The 14,851-nt window shown below is 37.2% G+C and overlaps 2 protein-coding genes across 2 annotated transcripts in view; both read right to left on the minus strand.

The window, feature by feature from the left end:
- The window catches only part of LOC131678069 (neuroendocrine convertase 2), a 388,069-nt gene that overhangs the window by 289,075 nt on the left and 84,143 nt on the right, over positions 1-14,851 (minus strand). The gene's annotated exons all lie outside the window — the stretch shown is intronic.
- Positions 9,963-11,035, minus strand: LOC131678072 (uncharacterized). Its single transcript, XM_058958211.1, has 3 exons — positions 10,529-11,035; positions 10,341-10,472; positions 9,963-10,169 (listed from the first exon to the last, which is right to left on the minus strand). The coding sequence occupies exons 1-3, from the start codon at positions 10,750-10,752 to the stop codon at positions 10,163-10,165; spliced, it is 363 nt and encodes a 120-aa protein (XP_058814194.1). The 5' UTR covers positions 10,753-11,035; the 3' UTR covers positions 9,963-10,162.

Consider the following 14,851-nt stretch of genomic DNA (forward strand, 5'->3'; position numbering starts at 1 on the left):
TGCATGTTTGGTTTTTTATTTTAGTCTAGATGATAGTACACATCGACAGTATTATTTTGTAATTGTTTCTTATAATTTTACAATTTTGAATGCACAAGTAAGGCTCAAAAAGTGTTTAGCAATTCTGCATTGGTCTAGGTTATAGCAATGTATCTTTTTACATATACTTGAGTGACTAACCTTGAAAAGAAGTATTCTGCTACACAAACGTTGGAAAGCACCTTGAATTGGTATTATTTGATTTGATCAGTCATAGACAAGAAACCAATGTGAAAAACCGTTCTTTAATATTTAAAAAAAATTGAAATAAATCTTATCGCTAATTTTTAATTGAACATTATAATGTGCTTCTTGCTAATTTCACATTTCCCGCGAATAAAAAAAAAAGTCTACGTAGACTTTTGGCGGGGGGGGGGGTATTGGTAAAAGTCTACTAAGGTCTACTAGGGGGGAGGGGGTGGTTTATAAATTCTCAAATTTCGGTCTACGTGGCTTATGAACGGTCCCTAAGTTGCCCAAGCCGAAAATAGGAAAAAACGACAGGCGCAAGTCCAATCAGTTTCTAAACTGCTCACTCGACTGACACGCAGTGCTAATAACAGAAGTGAAACTTATTCACCAGCAATTCAATTAGTATTGCAAATGCGCATGCAAAATAACTGGTGTATTGGTATGCGTACGTTAAAAGTCTCTTTCCTCTCGATGCCGTTTGTTGACCAAATCATCGGCCCTCACCGTACGGTGGATTGTTGAGCTGTCTGATGTGATGATCTCTCTCTCTCGCGCAACATAATCAAGCTTTGATTATGTTGCACACTGGTGTCACAGCGCGTCGCGTTACTCTCCCGCAACAAAAAGTCATCAAAATACCGATGAGTTGCTGGTGGATTTAAGAACGCGCCTAATCTGTGCGATGGTTCTTTCATGTATTGCCTTCCGATAAATATAGCACCGAAAGCCATTCGTCAGATGAGTTTAATTCGCATTCAGGCGAATGAAAATTATACAACCTTGGCCTCCGTTAAAAAGTCTGTTTTCAGAGCAATTGCAATACTTTTCTATTGAGAAAGGTTAAAAGGTGTGAAATCGGCAAAGTCCCAAAAAGTCGATTTTTATAAAAAAAATTTTTTCGAGATAACATAAAATCTCGACGTTTCATGCATTTTAAAGACGTTTGGCATCAAAAATACGCATTCGATTTCTGAAATTTCATGGGGTCCCCCGTTTGAAAAAAAATTTTGAGTACCGGCTTATATGGGAATTTCATATGTGACCGGACGGTTCAGTCTATATTTCTGGAATCACATAAGCGATCCGTGCGACATCTGTGGGGATAATATAGCTATCATTTGGGACTAAGTTTGTGAAAATCGGCCCAACCATTTCCGAGAAACTGATATGAGTTTGCTAGTTTTGAAAGATGGCCGCCTTTCCCGGGCACTTCCGGAACCGTCTATGGTGGTCAATGTAGTCAACGAATGTTTGTTTGGCTGTCGGTGACCTAGAACTGCAAATTTCAGTTGTTTGAGAGACATTTTAGCGAAATTTTTACCTCTTTTGCTTTCATCGATGTATCGGTTTGAATCACAATTTGCTATGTGATCGCGCGCCACAACCCGTAACTCCGGAACCGGAAGTCGGTTCGGGATAAAATTTAATAGCCATTTACGGGGACGCAACATCTTTCATTTGAGACTAAGTTTGGTTGATTCGGTCTAGCCATCTCCGAGAAACCGATGTGAGTGTTATTCTGAATTTGGATACTTCCGCCGGGGCTTCCGGAACCGATGATGGTGGCCAATGTGACCAAAGAGACTTTAAATGGCTGTTAGTGACCTAGTACTACAAATCGAAGCAGTTGTGGTCACATTTTGGAAAAAGTAAGTTTGGTTGATTCGGTCTAGCCATCTCCGAGAAGCCGATGTGAGTGTTAATCTGAAATTGGATACATCCGCCGGGTCTTCCGGAACCGATGATGGTGGCCAATGTGACCAAAGAGACTTTGAATGGCTGTTATTGACCTAGTACTACAAATCGAAGCAGTTGTGGTCACATTTTGGGAAAAATTTCACCATTATCCCTCTAGTGACCAAATTTTTATTTGGCTTGACAAAACTTTTGTAGGTGGGATTCGTGATGAGAAAAACGAAAATAATGTTGATAATTCATGTAAGCAATCAATTTTTCATAAAAGCCTTAAAATAAGTAGGCCGCCTAGAGGCGGTGTTGGGCACCTGGGCGAAAAAAAACTATTTTTTTTTCTTCTAGTTACTTCAACATAAGCGAATTCAGATGGTTTATATTTTGGACTCCATCGGAACGCAAATTACCAAAGTTAAGGAGTATTTCTCTAGTGCTTTGGTTGTTTAATTATTGGTTTCTAATTTATAGTAGGGGAGACCAGTGTCTGCTGGCGATGGTTTCATCTATTACGTTTTATTTTTTAATTTGAGAAGATCGTGTAAAAAAGAATTTTCGAGATTCTTTAGGTGAAATTCCGAAGTAAACAAACAAAAAAGAACAAATTTTGTTTGTGGTTACGTATATTGTATATACGGCCACGGAAAGTTCTTTTCGCGCGCTATCGGAAAATCTAGTCATTCGTGGAATAGCTTTGAACTAGCTCTAAATAACAAAAATGCTAAAATTTAAAGACTTCACCTAGGGTAATGAGCCTATTTTCGCCCTAACCATGTGAATCTGGTGGTTAGAGCAGCGCTAGCCATCTTTGTTCAACGCATTGGAAAGCAAAGATACTGGTGCCAATTCATACGCATTGCATCAATTGTATTCCGAGTAATTATTGAAATGGTGAGGCACCCTCCCTAATACGACTAAAATGGGCTCTTCACTCTAATATGCTCAAAAACTTAACGCTTAACGTGAACGAAACAGAATGTAATGCAACATAAGTACATGGGAGAATGTATTACCCAGTACTTGAAGTGCAGGACTATAAATAGCGCCATATGTCTAACACAAAAGGAAAAAAAAGATTCCGCTCCAACTTACCCCAGACTCCCCTAAATATAATTAAATGATAAGGACATCCATATTCTAACAGCAGCATTCACCCAAAGATTTTAAAACATGCTTCTTTTCAGCTAAAATTGCACATAAAGCTAGTTTCGGTACGATAAGTAATCACAAAAGACTGAGAAAATGATCGTAGCAACCCTTGACGACGGAGGTGGAGTTTGTTCCCTGTCGTGATTTTTCTTCCGAAAGGAATTTCTACGTTCGAGTTTTGAAAATCTGTAACGACTCTGTCGACAGTGAAGTGAACCCTTGTGAAGTGTCTAGATTTATCTATGGATGTTTCGGCCAGGATGAAATTACCCCTTAAACGGCAAGAGAAGAATATTGACGGCCTTGTGACGACATCATGAAGTTAAGAAATCGAAAATTACTTTCCTGATGCCATTCAGATGCATCTTCAAATTATTAAACAGCGGCTAACGAAAAATGTCAACAAATTTAACACATTTCTGATTTGTACTAAAAGAATTCAATGCATGAATGTAAATTTGTTTATATGTGAAGAAAAGGTCATTTGAAGGCTAGACGGGTCGGACGCATAAAAATTTCATTCCGCGTTTTCAGTAAATGTATGTCAAAAATATGTAAGTTTTGGTGTTTAGTTTCTGTTTTATTAAAAAAGATCTAAAAACAATTTGCGGACTGATCTAACGGGCAAATATTAAGGTAATTTGTTTTCGGTAGCTATCTGACAAAGGACAATGCGACGAAATACGAGTTGTGCGGTCCGTTATTAGGGCAAACCGAACAATGCTTTCGGACAAGTGAAGTGTTTTGGTCGTAGTGTGTCGTGTCCACAGGTTTTAATTGGTGCCGTAGGCCGTTCATCCTAGAGTTGGTGACATATGCACTGGCTGTCGGTGCGACCGGATAATACTGTTGTGTGCCATCAGGCACACGGCAGGCGAGGAATTACGACAGCTGCAGTTGACCTTGATGATGAGGACATTTTGAACTATTTTGGACGCTACAGAGGTAAACAATTATTTTATTTTAAAGGATATCCCCATTACCGGGGATGTTACAAAGGCAAATTGCGTAATGTCGGTAAGAAAATTCTGGAGTTTCAATCAGAACCTCATATCATCAGCCATGTATCAACAGCCACTACCAAAATTTTCAATATTGAATTTGGGATTTTGCAGTTTTGGAACATTGAATTAATTCTAAATTTGCTTAGAAAATCAGTAGAACGTATATTTAAATACATATCAAAGTCAGCTTTACCGTCTTTTCTCTCTGAGTTTTCGCTCGTGAACTATGTTTTATAACAGAATCAAACAGTAACAAACAGGAGTTATGTCTCCACTAAACATTTAAGCAGGTGAAACGAATTCTGGATGGTGGAGCCAAGTTCTGATTATTGAACCCTAACTAGAATTACTTGGAAAATAAAATTGCTAGTCGGGTTTTTTCTTGCTGTTGATTTTGTAAGCTAAAAGGCTCTTTCACTAGGAAAGACGTATTCCCCATCTTCCCAACCATCGTTTTCCATATTTTTCAGTTGGAATGCACTTCATGGAGCAATGGGGTGTAAGTTTATCTGATGAATTTTTCTCTTTCTTTTTTTTACGTTTTAACGACATTCAATTAGCTAGAGATTACTGGGTAGGGAAAGTTATGAAACTTAGAGCCATAGTACTCAAGTGAGAGCAAGGATGTGAAGTAAACAGATCGGAAAACTAGAAGTGGCAGGGTCATTAGAACAGGCTTAATATCGTACGGGCTTAATCTTTGCCTTCTGATAATGAGGGTTGAGCTTAGGCAGAATAACTACGAATCACCCGAGGTCACTAACATGTGTCCTGATAAAGGTAGACGTATCTATCTTTACCGTGACAACCGGCAAAAATTAAGCCACGCAAGATCACCACTGAAAACCTGTCGACGATTAGCATCAATCTTAATGATGATTGCTGCTGTTCATCTCTGTTTGCCTTTTGAATGCCGGGATAGATTTTTATTAGACTATTGTCACTGTTCTTACAGTCGTGGCGGGTTTGCTACATTGTGTAAGGTAATGGCTGTGTCTACAGTGGCTACCCACCGCTGCCGATGGATTCCCATCAGTTTCTTTTTCTTTTTTCCTTTTTTATTTCGACTATGTTAGTCACATTTTCTTTTTTACATTTTAACGACATTCAATTAGCTAGAGATTACTGGGTAGGGAAAGTTATGAAACTTAGAGCCATAGTACTCAAGTGAGAGCAAAGATGTGAAGTAAACAGATCGGAAAACTAGAAGTGGCAGGGTCATTAGTACAGCCTTAATATCGTACGGGCTTAATCTTTGCCTTCTGATAATGAGGGTCGAGCTTAGGCAGAAGAACTACGAATCACCCGAGGTCACTAACATGTGTCCTGATAAAGGTAGACGTATCTATCTTTACCGTGACAACCGGCAAAAATTAAGCCACGCAAGATCACCACTGAAAACCTGTCGACGATTAGCATCAATCTTAATGATGATTGCTGCTGTTCATCTCTGTTTGCCTTTTGAATGCCGGGATAGATTTTTATTAGACTATTGTCACTGTTCTTACAGTCGTGGCGGGTTTGCTACATTGTGTAAGGTAATGGATGTGTCTACAGCGGCTACCCACCGCTGCCGATGGATTCCCATCAGTTTCTTTTTCTTTTTTCCTTTTTTATTTCGACTATGTTAGTCACATTTTTTTTACGTTTTATTATTATTATTATTTTATCTTTCTCATTACAGAAAGCGAATAAAGGCGCTTTAACCTAGGCTCATTAGCCTGGGCAGTGTAAATACCTCTGGCCCATCCCAAAGGACCAAAGGAGTGACATTAACCTTTTTAGCCAAGTCACTCCCAACGATTTATCATATCCCCTAAAATCGAAACGGTCGGTACGGTTGTCCTCGTTTCTTCTTTCATCAAGGTTCAAAATGATTCGTTAGTTCAATTATTCAGTAAATGAATAATTGGATTGCCGTATAATTTTGAACCATCTTCAAAATAAACTCTGTACAGTAGGCCTGGCCGTTTTAATATTTGCGTCATATTACAATATGCTGCAAATATTAATGTTGACAAGAGAAACACTAAAGATAACTGCAGTGTTTTCCAGGATGCTTTTCAATACTGGCTATGTAAGAGTTAGAATAGAATAGATAAGTAATCACAAAAGACTGAATTTTTTTTTGCGCAGGTGCCCATCACCGTCTTTAGGCGGGCAAAGTGTTTTACCAAAAAAGCTAAACCTCCGAATTATTCCACTAAACCAATTCACATCTACAGTAAAATGCTCCTCAAAAATATTTTTTTTAGTTATTAAAATTTCCAAAAATAGTTAAAATTTGTTTAATGAAGATTACCACTAAACATAAAATAGTTTTTTCCACGTTTTCATCGAATTTTCAACTTTGAGCTTCAATTGCCTTTAACAGAAAGCTACGATTATTCAAACAATGTGTGTATGAAAGGTGTGAGCGTTGGGAAGCAATACTAGTGCGGATGACAACATACAATCATGTTTTAGAAGTTTTATTTAGATTTTTAAAGAGACCGCCTAGAGGCGGTGTTGGGAACTGGAGGGTTATACATTCATTGCAGAATTTATTAAAATCGACATTTTCTACGTGATCGTACTCATCACCCTGTAATTCCGGAACCGGAAGTCGGATCCATTAGAAATTCAATAGCAGCCTATGAGAACGTTGCACCTTTCATTTGGGACTAAGTTTGTGAAAATCGGTTGAGCCATCTCTGATAAAAGTGAGTGAGATTGTGTTAGCGTACACACACACACACAGACGCACATATACACACAGACATTTGCCGAACTCGACGAACTGAATCGAATGGTATATGTCACTCGGCTCTCCGGGCCTCCGTTAAAAAGTCGGTTTTCAGAGCAATTGCAATACCGTTCTATTGAGAAAGGCAAAAAGGTGTGAAATCGGCAGTCCCAAAAAGTCGATCTTCATGAAAAAAAAAATTGTGATAACATAAAATCTCGACGTTTCATGCATTTTAAAGATGTTTGGCATCAAAAATACGAATTCGATTTCTGATATTTCATGGGGTCCCTTTGAAAAAAATTTTGAGTTCCGGCTATATGTGACCGGACGGTTCAGTCTATATTTCCGGAACCATATAAGCGATCCGTGCGACATTTTATAGACATCTGTGGGGATAATATAGCTATCATTTGGGACTAAGTTTGTGAAAATCGGCCCAACCATTTCCGAGAAACTGATATGAGTTTGCTAGTTTTGAAAGATGGCCGCCTTTCCCGGGCGCTTCCGGAACCGTCTATGGTGGTCAATGTAGTCAACGAAAGTTTGTTTGGCCGTCGGTGATCTAGAACTGCAAATTTCAGTTGTTTGAGAGACATTTTAGCGTAAATTTTACCTCTTTTGCTTTCATCGGAGTATCGGTTTGAATCATAATTTGCTATGTGTTCGCACGCCACAACCCGTAACTCCGGAACCGGAAGTCGGTTCGGGATAAAATTTAATAGCCATTTACGGGGATGCAACATCTTTCATTTGAGACTAAGTTTGGTTGATTCGGTCTAGCCATCTCCGAGAAACCGATGTGAGTGTTATTCTGAATTTGGATACTTCCGCCGGGGCTTCCGGAACCGATGATGGTGGCCAATGTGACCAAAAAGACTTTGAATGGCTGTTATTGACCTAGTACTACAAATCGAAGCAGTTGTGGTCACATTTTGGAAAAATTTTCACCATTATACATTCATTGCAGAATTTATTAAAATCGACTTTTTCTACGTGATCGTACTCATCACCCTGTAATTCCGGAACCGGAAGTCCGATCCATTAGAAATTCAATGGCAGTCTATGGGAACGTTGAACCTTTCATTTGGGACTAAGTTTGTGAAAATCGGTTCCGCCATCTCTGAGAAAAGTGAGTGAGATTGTGTTCGCGTACACACACAGACGCACATACACACATACATACACACACAGACATTTGCCGAACTCGACGAACTGGATTGAATGGTATATGTCACTCGGCCAAACGCACATACACACACATACATACACACACAGACATTTGCCGAACTCGACGAACTAAATCGAATGGTATATGTCACTCGGTCCTCCGGCCGTTAAAACGTCGGTTTTCAGAGCAATCGCAATACCTATTGAGAAAGGCAAAACACAATAGTTCTTAAATAGGAAATAAAACCAAGTCTGGAAATATTCACTGTTGATTTTCTTTGAATGGTGTGAACGCTAGTATCGCCCTTTTCAAGAAAAAGCGTTGATTTCTTAGTTCTCAGTCGCGTTGGAAAATTGAGTAAACTATAAACTTCAAATCGATTAAAAAATTTTTTTTGGCTCATTACAATATATAACCCCTTTAGGAAAATTCAGTTTTCCCACCACAATGCATTGATTGAGGAATTTGGATATTTTATTAACAGAGCATTAGCAATAATTTGTTTGTATGTCTATTTTGTGGGCCATTTTTTCACTTTCCCATTGATTTGTTTTGAGATTTCTAGCACTGCTGTTGTCCTATGCTGATTTGAGCGATTCTCTGAGTCTTGCCACTATCCCATGTAGTGTGTGTTATCAAAAACATCGCGAAGCATCAAGTTCTATATATTCTCAATAGATATAATATCCGAAGAGAGTGATAAGAGTTATAAGAAATGTCTCATCACACTGTTAGGTGGATTAAAAACGTTTTTATGCATAAATGTCGGTAGTCCAGGGCGATGCAACGATTCGCAGATATACGAATCATCGCTTTTAAAGCAGCACCTTACTGAAAACCCCCTAATGGATGAACCAGGGATGCCAACGGTACCGATAAACTACATTTTCTTTGGTATATTTACATTTGCACAAGCCGTACAGTCCGCTACAGCGACGCATCACTACAGCTCTTGCCAGAACGGTAGCCAAACCGAATACATTTTCCCGTACAGCAGTAGAATACATTTTTGTTTTGCTGCTGTACTCCGACTGCTCTGTGAGAGTGTGGCGTAGTAAAGTTTGTTCTCTCGCTTTGTACATTTTTCTCTGCATAGTCAAAGGGAGAGGCCCGCACACGAAAGCGTTGATGCCGGCCGTGGCGTAAATGAGCCGCATTCATTGTCGTCATTTTTGAATAAAAATATTAAAAAGATTGAAAATATTAAAAAATGTAAAATAGGGAAAGAGAAGCTGTACCGCTCGCGTCTGGTGGCTGTACTGGGGACAGTAGTTTTTTGTCATGTTACTGCTTCGCACACAGGCAGCTGTACAGCGCTGGGCGTCCTGCACTAGCGAATGACAGCAGCATCGAGAGAGAAATGAGAATGTAGGCAGAAAAATTACAACCGCAGAAAAGGTAGGCATTTTGCATCCTTGGGATGAACTATCAAAAAACATATACGGTGTTAATGTGCCGGTGTTGATAATCGGAGACATTCAGATTCAGATTTTCTAAAAATCTTATGAAGCCTTACCTTTTCAACGTCGCTGGAGATGTGTTACAAAAAATTTACAATTTTGTGCAAGCAAGTCCTTGGCGAGTTGTGGAAAATGCTTTTGGACATATCAAAGCACGGTTTCGTCGAATTGGAAAAGGAATCGACAACACTATTGAAAACTCGTCGTTGATCATTAAAAGCGTGCTGTGTACTTCATAACTTCCTCAATGTAAACGACGATCATCTTAATTTAAAGTCGATTATAGAACAGCTAAGAAGTGAAAAGGGTCGTATATATCCTGAAAAGCCAGCTATAATTCACGATTATGATGAAAACGCGGCGAATATAAGACATGCTAATGCTACCTTCTTCAGTAAGTATTAATGTTTATTCATATTTGTTTAGAATAACTAATTTCTGGAGCCTAGGAAGGAAATGAAAGCGTCTTTCATTTCAGCTGAATTTTGAACAAATCTTTCGAGTAGAGTGGTTCGTTGCGACTCCAATCAAACAACTTTTGATCTGTCTCTCTCAAATATTCATTCTGTTCTCTAGATGCTTCCTCCATTTTATCCCATCGTTTTAAAAGCTCGTTCTGTGATATATTTTTCTTCTCCTTCTTCCAACTTTCAACGGCATTCCAGAATCCAGCGACGGTCCTGCGTAGGATAGATCGGAATCAACGGCTTCTTCTACATATTCTGCAATTATCTCAGCATCTGTACAACAAACAAAATGAATATTTTTATTATGTCACAAAAAATCTTTGTCATATTGTACGCAATTCTATAAGCCTTTTCATGTATTACGTTTTGTTGTTTTTTATGTTGTACGCTTAATACGTAACAAGACTGAATGTTTTGGGAAATGAACTAAACACGTGTAATTACCTGGCAATAATTTCTTCAACTCGTTGAGACACGTTGTTTATTGAGAATGTACCCAAAAAACTGTGGATTTTGGCATAAAACGGCCAGGTCGACGGTGATCCTCCGGAGGGACCGATTAGAGCTTTCTCTTTCCTAGAAAAACGATAATCATTTTTTGCTAGTTTTAATTACATCAAAAGTATACCTACTTGTATTTTGATGTGAGGTTGTGAATTCTCACTTTAGTTTCGTCCGTTCCTACGGTAAAACCCCTTTTGTCCAGCTCATGTCTAATTTCCTGGTAGACGTGGTTGTTTTTACGATTTCCTCGCAAATCCGCAATTTTGTCGGCCCACACCTCTACCAGCAAATCAATGCAAGCCGCGCTCCACCGATTTTTCTTCGTTTTCTTTGAACTGCGTTCAGGCTCCATTATTTTCGAAACAAATCACGTGCACCAGCTACCAAAACAAAATTATGAAGAATGAAGTGTAAACAATTGCCATTGCAACGAAGTGTACACATTTGTCATCGCAACGAAATGTATAGAATTGTCATGGAATTGACACAAACTGACACACAGTGATCACCTTCCATACAAAAGTCGGACAAAACCTCAAAAGTGGCCCGAATTTGATGAAAACTTCACATTAGGGTAATTTTGTGACGCTGAATTCATATTTTATGTTTATTTTTTGTTTTTTATTTCCTCAAAATTTTGGCACTTAGGGTGGTTCGAAAATTCAACATTTACAAATATAAAGTGCACTATTTCCAAAAATTCACTTTCAAAAAATTTGGTGCGGTGAATTTTTTAGCAGAACACACATTTTTTCAATTGTTGATAATGATAAGACACATCTATAAATTATATTGCGAACCCTGGGTAGTCAAAGGCTACCATGCGTCTCCTTCAGACGCATCATGAAAAATCACCTTTTTTCATACCTCGGGGCAGAAAGGGGCAAAACAAGATATTCATTTTCGGAAAGTACACTGATTTTCGAGTATCGTGAACAACAAGCGATCTTTCCGAACCGTTTCAAAAAAAATTACAGCCACTTTGAACATTATAACTTTAAACTATTGCTCGATTTATTATTTGTGTTTCATGTCTAAGCGAGAAGAAAGGCATGTATCGACTAAATTGAATGGCAGCTATAAGTCCAGCGAATAACCTTTCACATGAAATCAGTTTGACCTCAATCGGAATCTTAACTAAAAAGATATATGCATTTGAATAACTTAGATTTGAAAATAGTTTTCCTCAGAATTTATCATCTATTTCACCTTTGAAGTCATGTAAAAAATCGAACTATCGTCCTCGGGACTTAATATTTCGAGAAGACTCTATTCAACCTGTTAAGAAACAGAGAAAAATGTTAAATCATGAAAAATCAAAAATAAAATTTTGAGGTTTTGTCCGGCTAGGCGACACTGTGTGACAGTAACAGCTCGCAGGGTTGTGCTCGACTCACAAATATATTATCTCGAGACGTGTTATTTAGAAAAAAAGAGGTTTTAAAATGACGTTTCGCTATATGAAATAACGCGATGGGAAAACATGTTATTGCTCTTAAAACACGAAATCAATCGTAAAACACGTTTTAACTCATAGTGTGAACATAGTATTAGTCTCTATCTGCTTATCGCGCGCGTGGCTCAGACTTCTGTAGACTTCTCATTATTTTTAAAAACTATAATAAACAAGTAACAAAAATCCATCATCATCATAGCGAATATAACTTAGTGTGACTAAATGCAAATAATAGACGAGAAAAAAATACAATCTTCGTGGTATTACATAGTTATTGAAATAACTGAGGAATTCCACGGGGAAGTGGCCGACCATAATAATCCACCATCTCCGATTTTAACAAAAATTTGCAGCTATGTTTGGTTTATGAGTCTCCATGACTTCCACAGGTTATTAGACCATTTTGACTCAAGAGCTTTTTTTTAAAAGGGCGTATGTGTTTTTGCATGCACAATGAACAAACAATAATAATACGAAAACCATAATTTGTTCAGCAAAACTATTCGAGAATGAGTTGCAGGGCATTCATTAATCTTTGTAAAAAAATATACACTGAAAAAAATTGTGCCGATTTTCAAAAAAATTATAATTTATATTAAAAATTGGAATTAAAAAAAACCATTTTTTTAATTTTTTATTTTTTGCCAGCGAAAACCTAAATAAAAAAGAAATATTTTAAGTCTAACTTTATAATGGAGAAGTTATCAATAAAAAAGTTTTTTAACAACAAATTTGTACATGTTTTTCAATTCTATACTATGTTATAGACAAAAATATATATTTTTTATAGAATGTGATTCCCAATGTCATTTCGAATCAAAATGCTCTTCACAAAAATCTTCGAAAATGTAGTCGTTTTCGAGATATTTTAAATTTTGTTTAGACAAAAAGTAATAATTCGTTAAATTACGCCCTTTTCATAAGTTATTCGCGTTTCTCCATCCACAATCGTACGATTTTCATAATAGTCATGGTAAGTTCTACAACTTACCTTTTGACACCAAGATGATAAGAGGATAATGTTGCAAGTTATAGGTCCGATTTATAAAATCACTCTCGGTCATTTTTTATACTAAAATTTATTTCTTCCTATTATATACAATTCCTATCTTCTATATACACCTTAACACTTTGTTCGTTTATATATGCTAAAAATACTTGGTGTTTCGTCATTCGAAAACAGTTTCGCGGCAATTTTATTTTCTGAAATAGGAACAAAAGAGTGATATTTCTGTGTACCTGGAATCATTTTTGCCTTCTGATACAGGCTACTCCATTCAGCTGCTCCCTGTTCGTATTCTTCTTGTGATACATAACAAAACGAAATTTTTGTTAATTGTTCATTACTTAGCTGGTTAGCCCATTTATATAACTCTTCTGCACTTGTGATTGGATGTTCGTGTGCTATTGCTAAGCTCGCATTTCTTGCCATTCGTTTCAATGTCCCGCCAATTGCGTCACAGGGTCCTTTTCCATGAGAAGTTGCAAAAAAGTGCCACTCAGCATCAATGTTATAATAAGTTTTATATTTACAAAGACTAGCAAAAAATATTTTTGTAGACTATGGAGCATTAAAATAATATTCTCGTGAATCACTTGCAATTCTTCGGTCTCAATGATGCAAATGAACTAAATCCAATAGTAAATTCACTAATTTCCTTAAACCTATTAAAAGCCTCTTTCAATGAACAAATTAATAGACGTTTTTGTACATGTTGACGCTTACCATCCTTTTTTCACAGAAACATAGTCGTTTAGCCCAGGCATAGCTCTGCTAATCTGGTCGCTATCATAGAACTCCAACACCGTGTTTTTTTGTTTGTGAATCCAAAGTATGAACCATCTTTTCGTTGTTGTTGTTCTTGTTGTTGTGATGTTTTCCTTCTATTAACAACCTAGCTTGCGATACAATGTGTTTGTGCATGAAATTCATCCATTATCTTTTGATTTGACCGAGATTTTGATAAAATAGACAATAACCTCACTTGATCCTTTCTTGAACATCCTGAATCCGCAAATCTCTCTTTCAGTTGAGAAATTATATCATCAAGGTCAGCAGCTTTCGTTTTTAATAACTCCAGCTCATCATTTTCTACATTAAACCCGAATAAATGTTTTCGTATTCCATGTGAAATATTCGAATATTTACTATTGGAATAATTGACTTGTTGAAGCTTGTTTATTGCTATTGGTGAAACGTTGATTCCCAGGACACCTTTATTGAATATTTCAATGTTATGTATTCTGGAATAATCCTGCACATCGCTTTCCTGAGTAGATGCTGAGAAGATTGGTGTAACCGATGGTATGTCTACTGGATCATATCCTGAAGGTGATGATTGTGGTTCTGTAGTGTAGATGCTCGGTAACTGCAGATATTTTATATTGTCAGAATTGCATGCCTGCAACTTGCCAGTATCACATATAAAAACAGACTCATCCAATTGAATTTTACACGCTGTGGATTTTAAAATTTCAATAATTTTTTGCGTTATTTTGCGAAGCTTCGATGAACACCGTTTACTAGGAAATGGCTTACAACACCTTACTTTATTGATATCCATAATAATTTGCTCTTGTTGACACCAAAACACCGTACTGACTAAGTCTCTTTAATGTGTTAACCAATTTCAATGTAAAATATAGGTAAGTTTTAATACATGGTTCATACAGGTATCAACTATTTTGCTTCAGAAAACATTGGCAGGTAAAATCTATGTCCTCCTATGGTTTCTCCAGAATAAAGAGTAATTCTCAAATGTGCGACTTAAATAACGTACAAATTGAACTATTATCCGAATATTATCAGCTTGGCACTGAAAACAACATTTTTAGAGAATTCAATTTCTATGTAGCCTAATAATTTTTTTATTATTTTCCTGTAGTTTTTTAATGGTTCGTTATACCGTCATGGTGTAAAGAGGAAAGTTGTAGAATGTATTATGACTATTATGAAAATCGTACGATTGTTGATGGAGAAACACGAATAACTTAT

Source organism: Topomyia yanbarensis, chromosome 1, assembly GCF_030247195.1.
Source record: "Topomyia yanbarensis strain Yona2022 chromosome 1, ASM3024719v1, whole genome shotgun sequence".
NCBI classification, from domain to species: domain Eukaryota; kingdom Metazoa; phylum Arthropoda; class Insecta; order Diptera; family Culicidae; genus Topomyia; species Topomyia yanbarensis.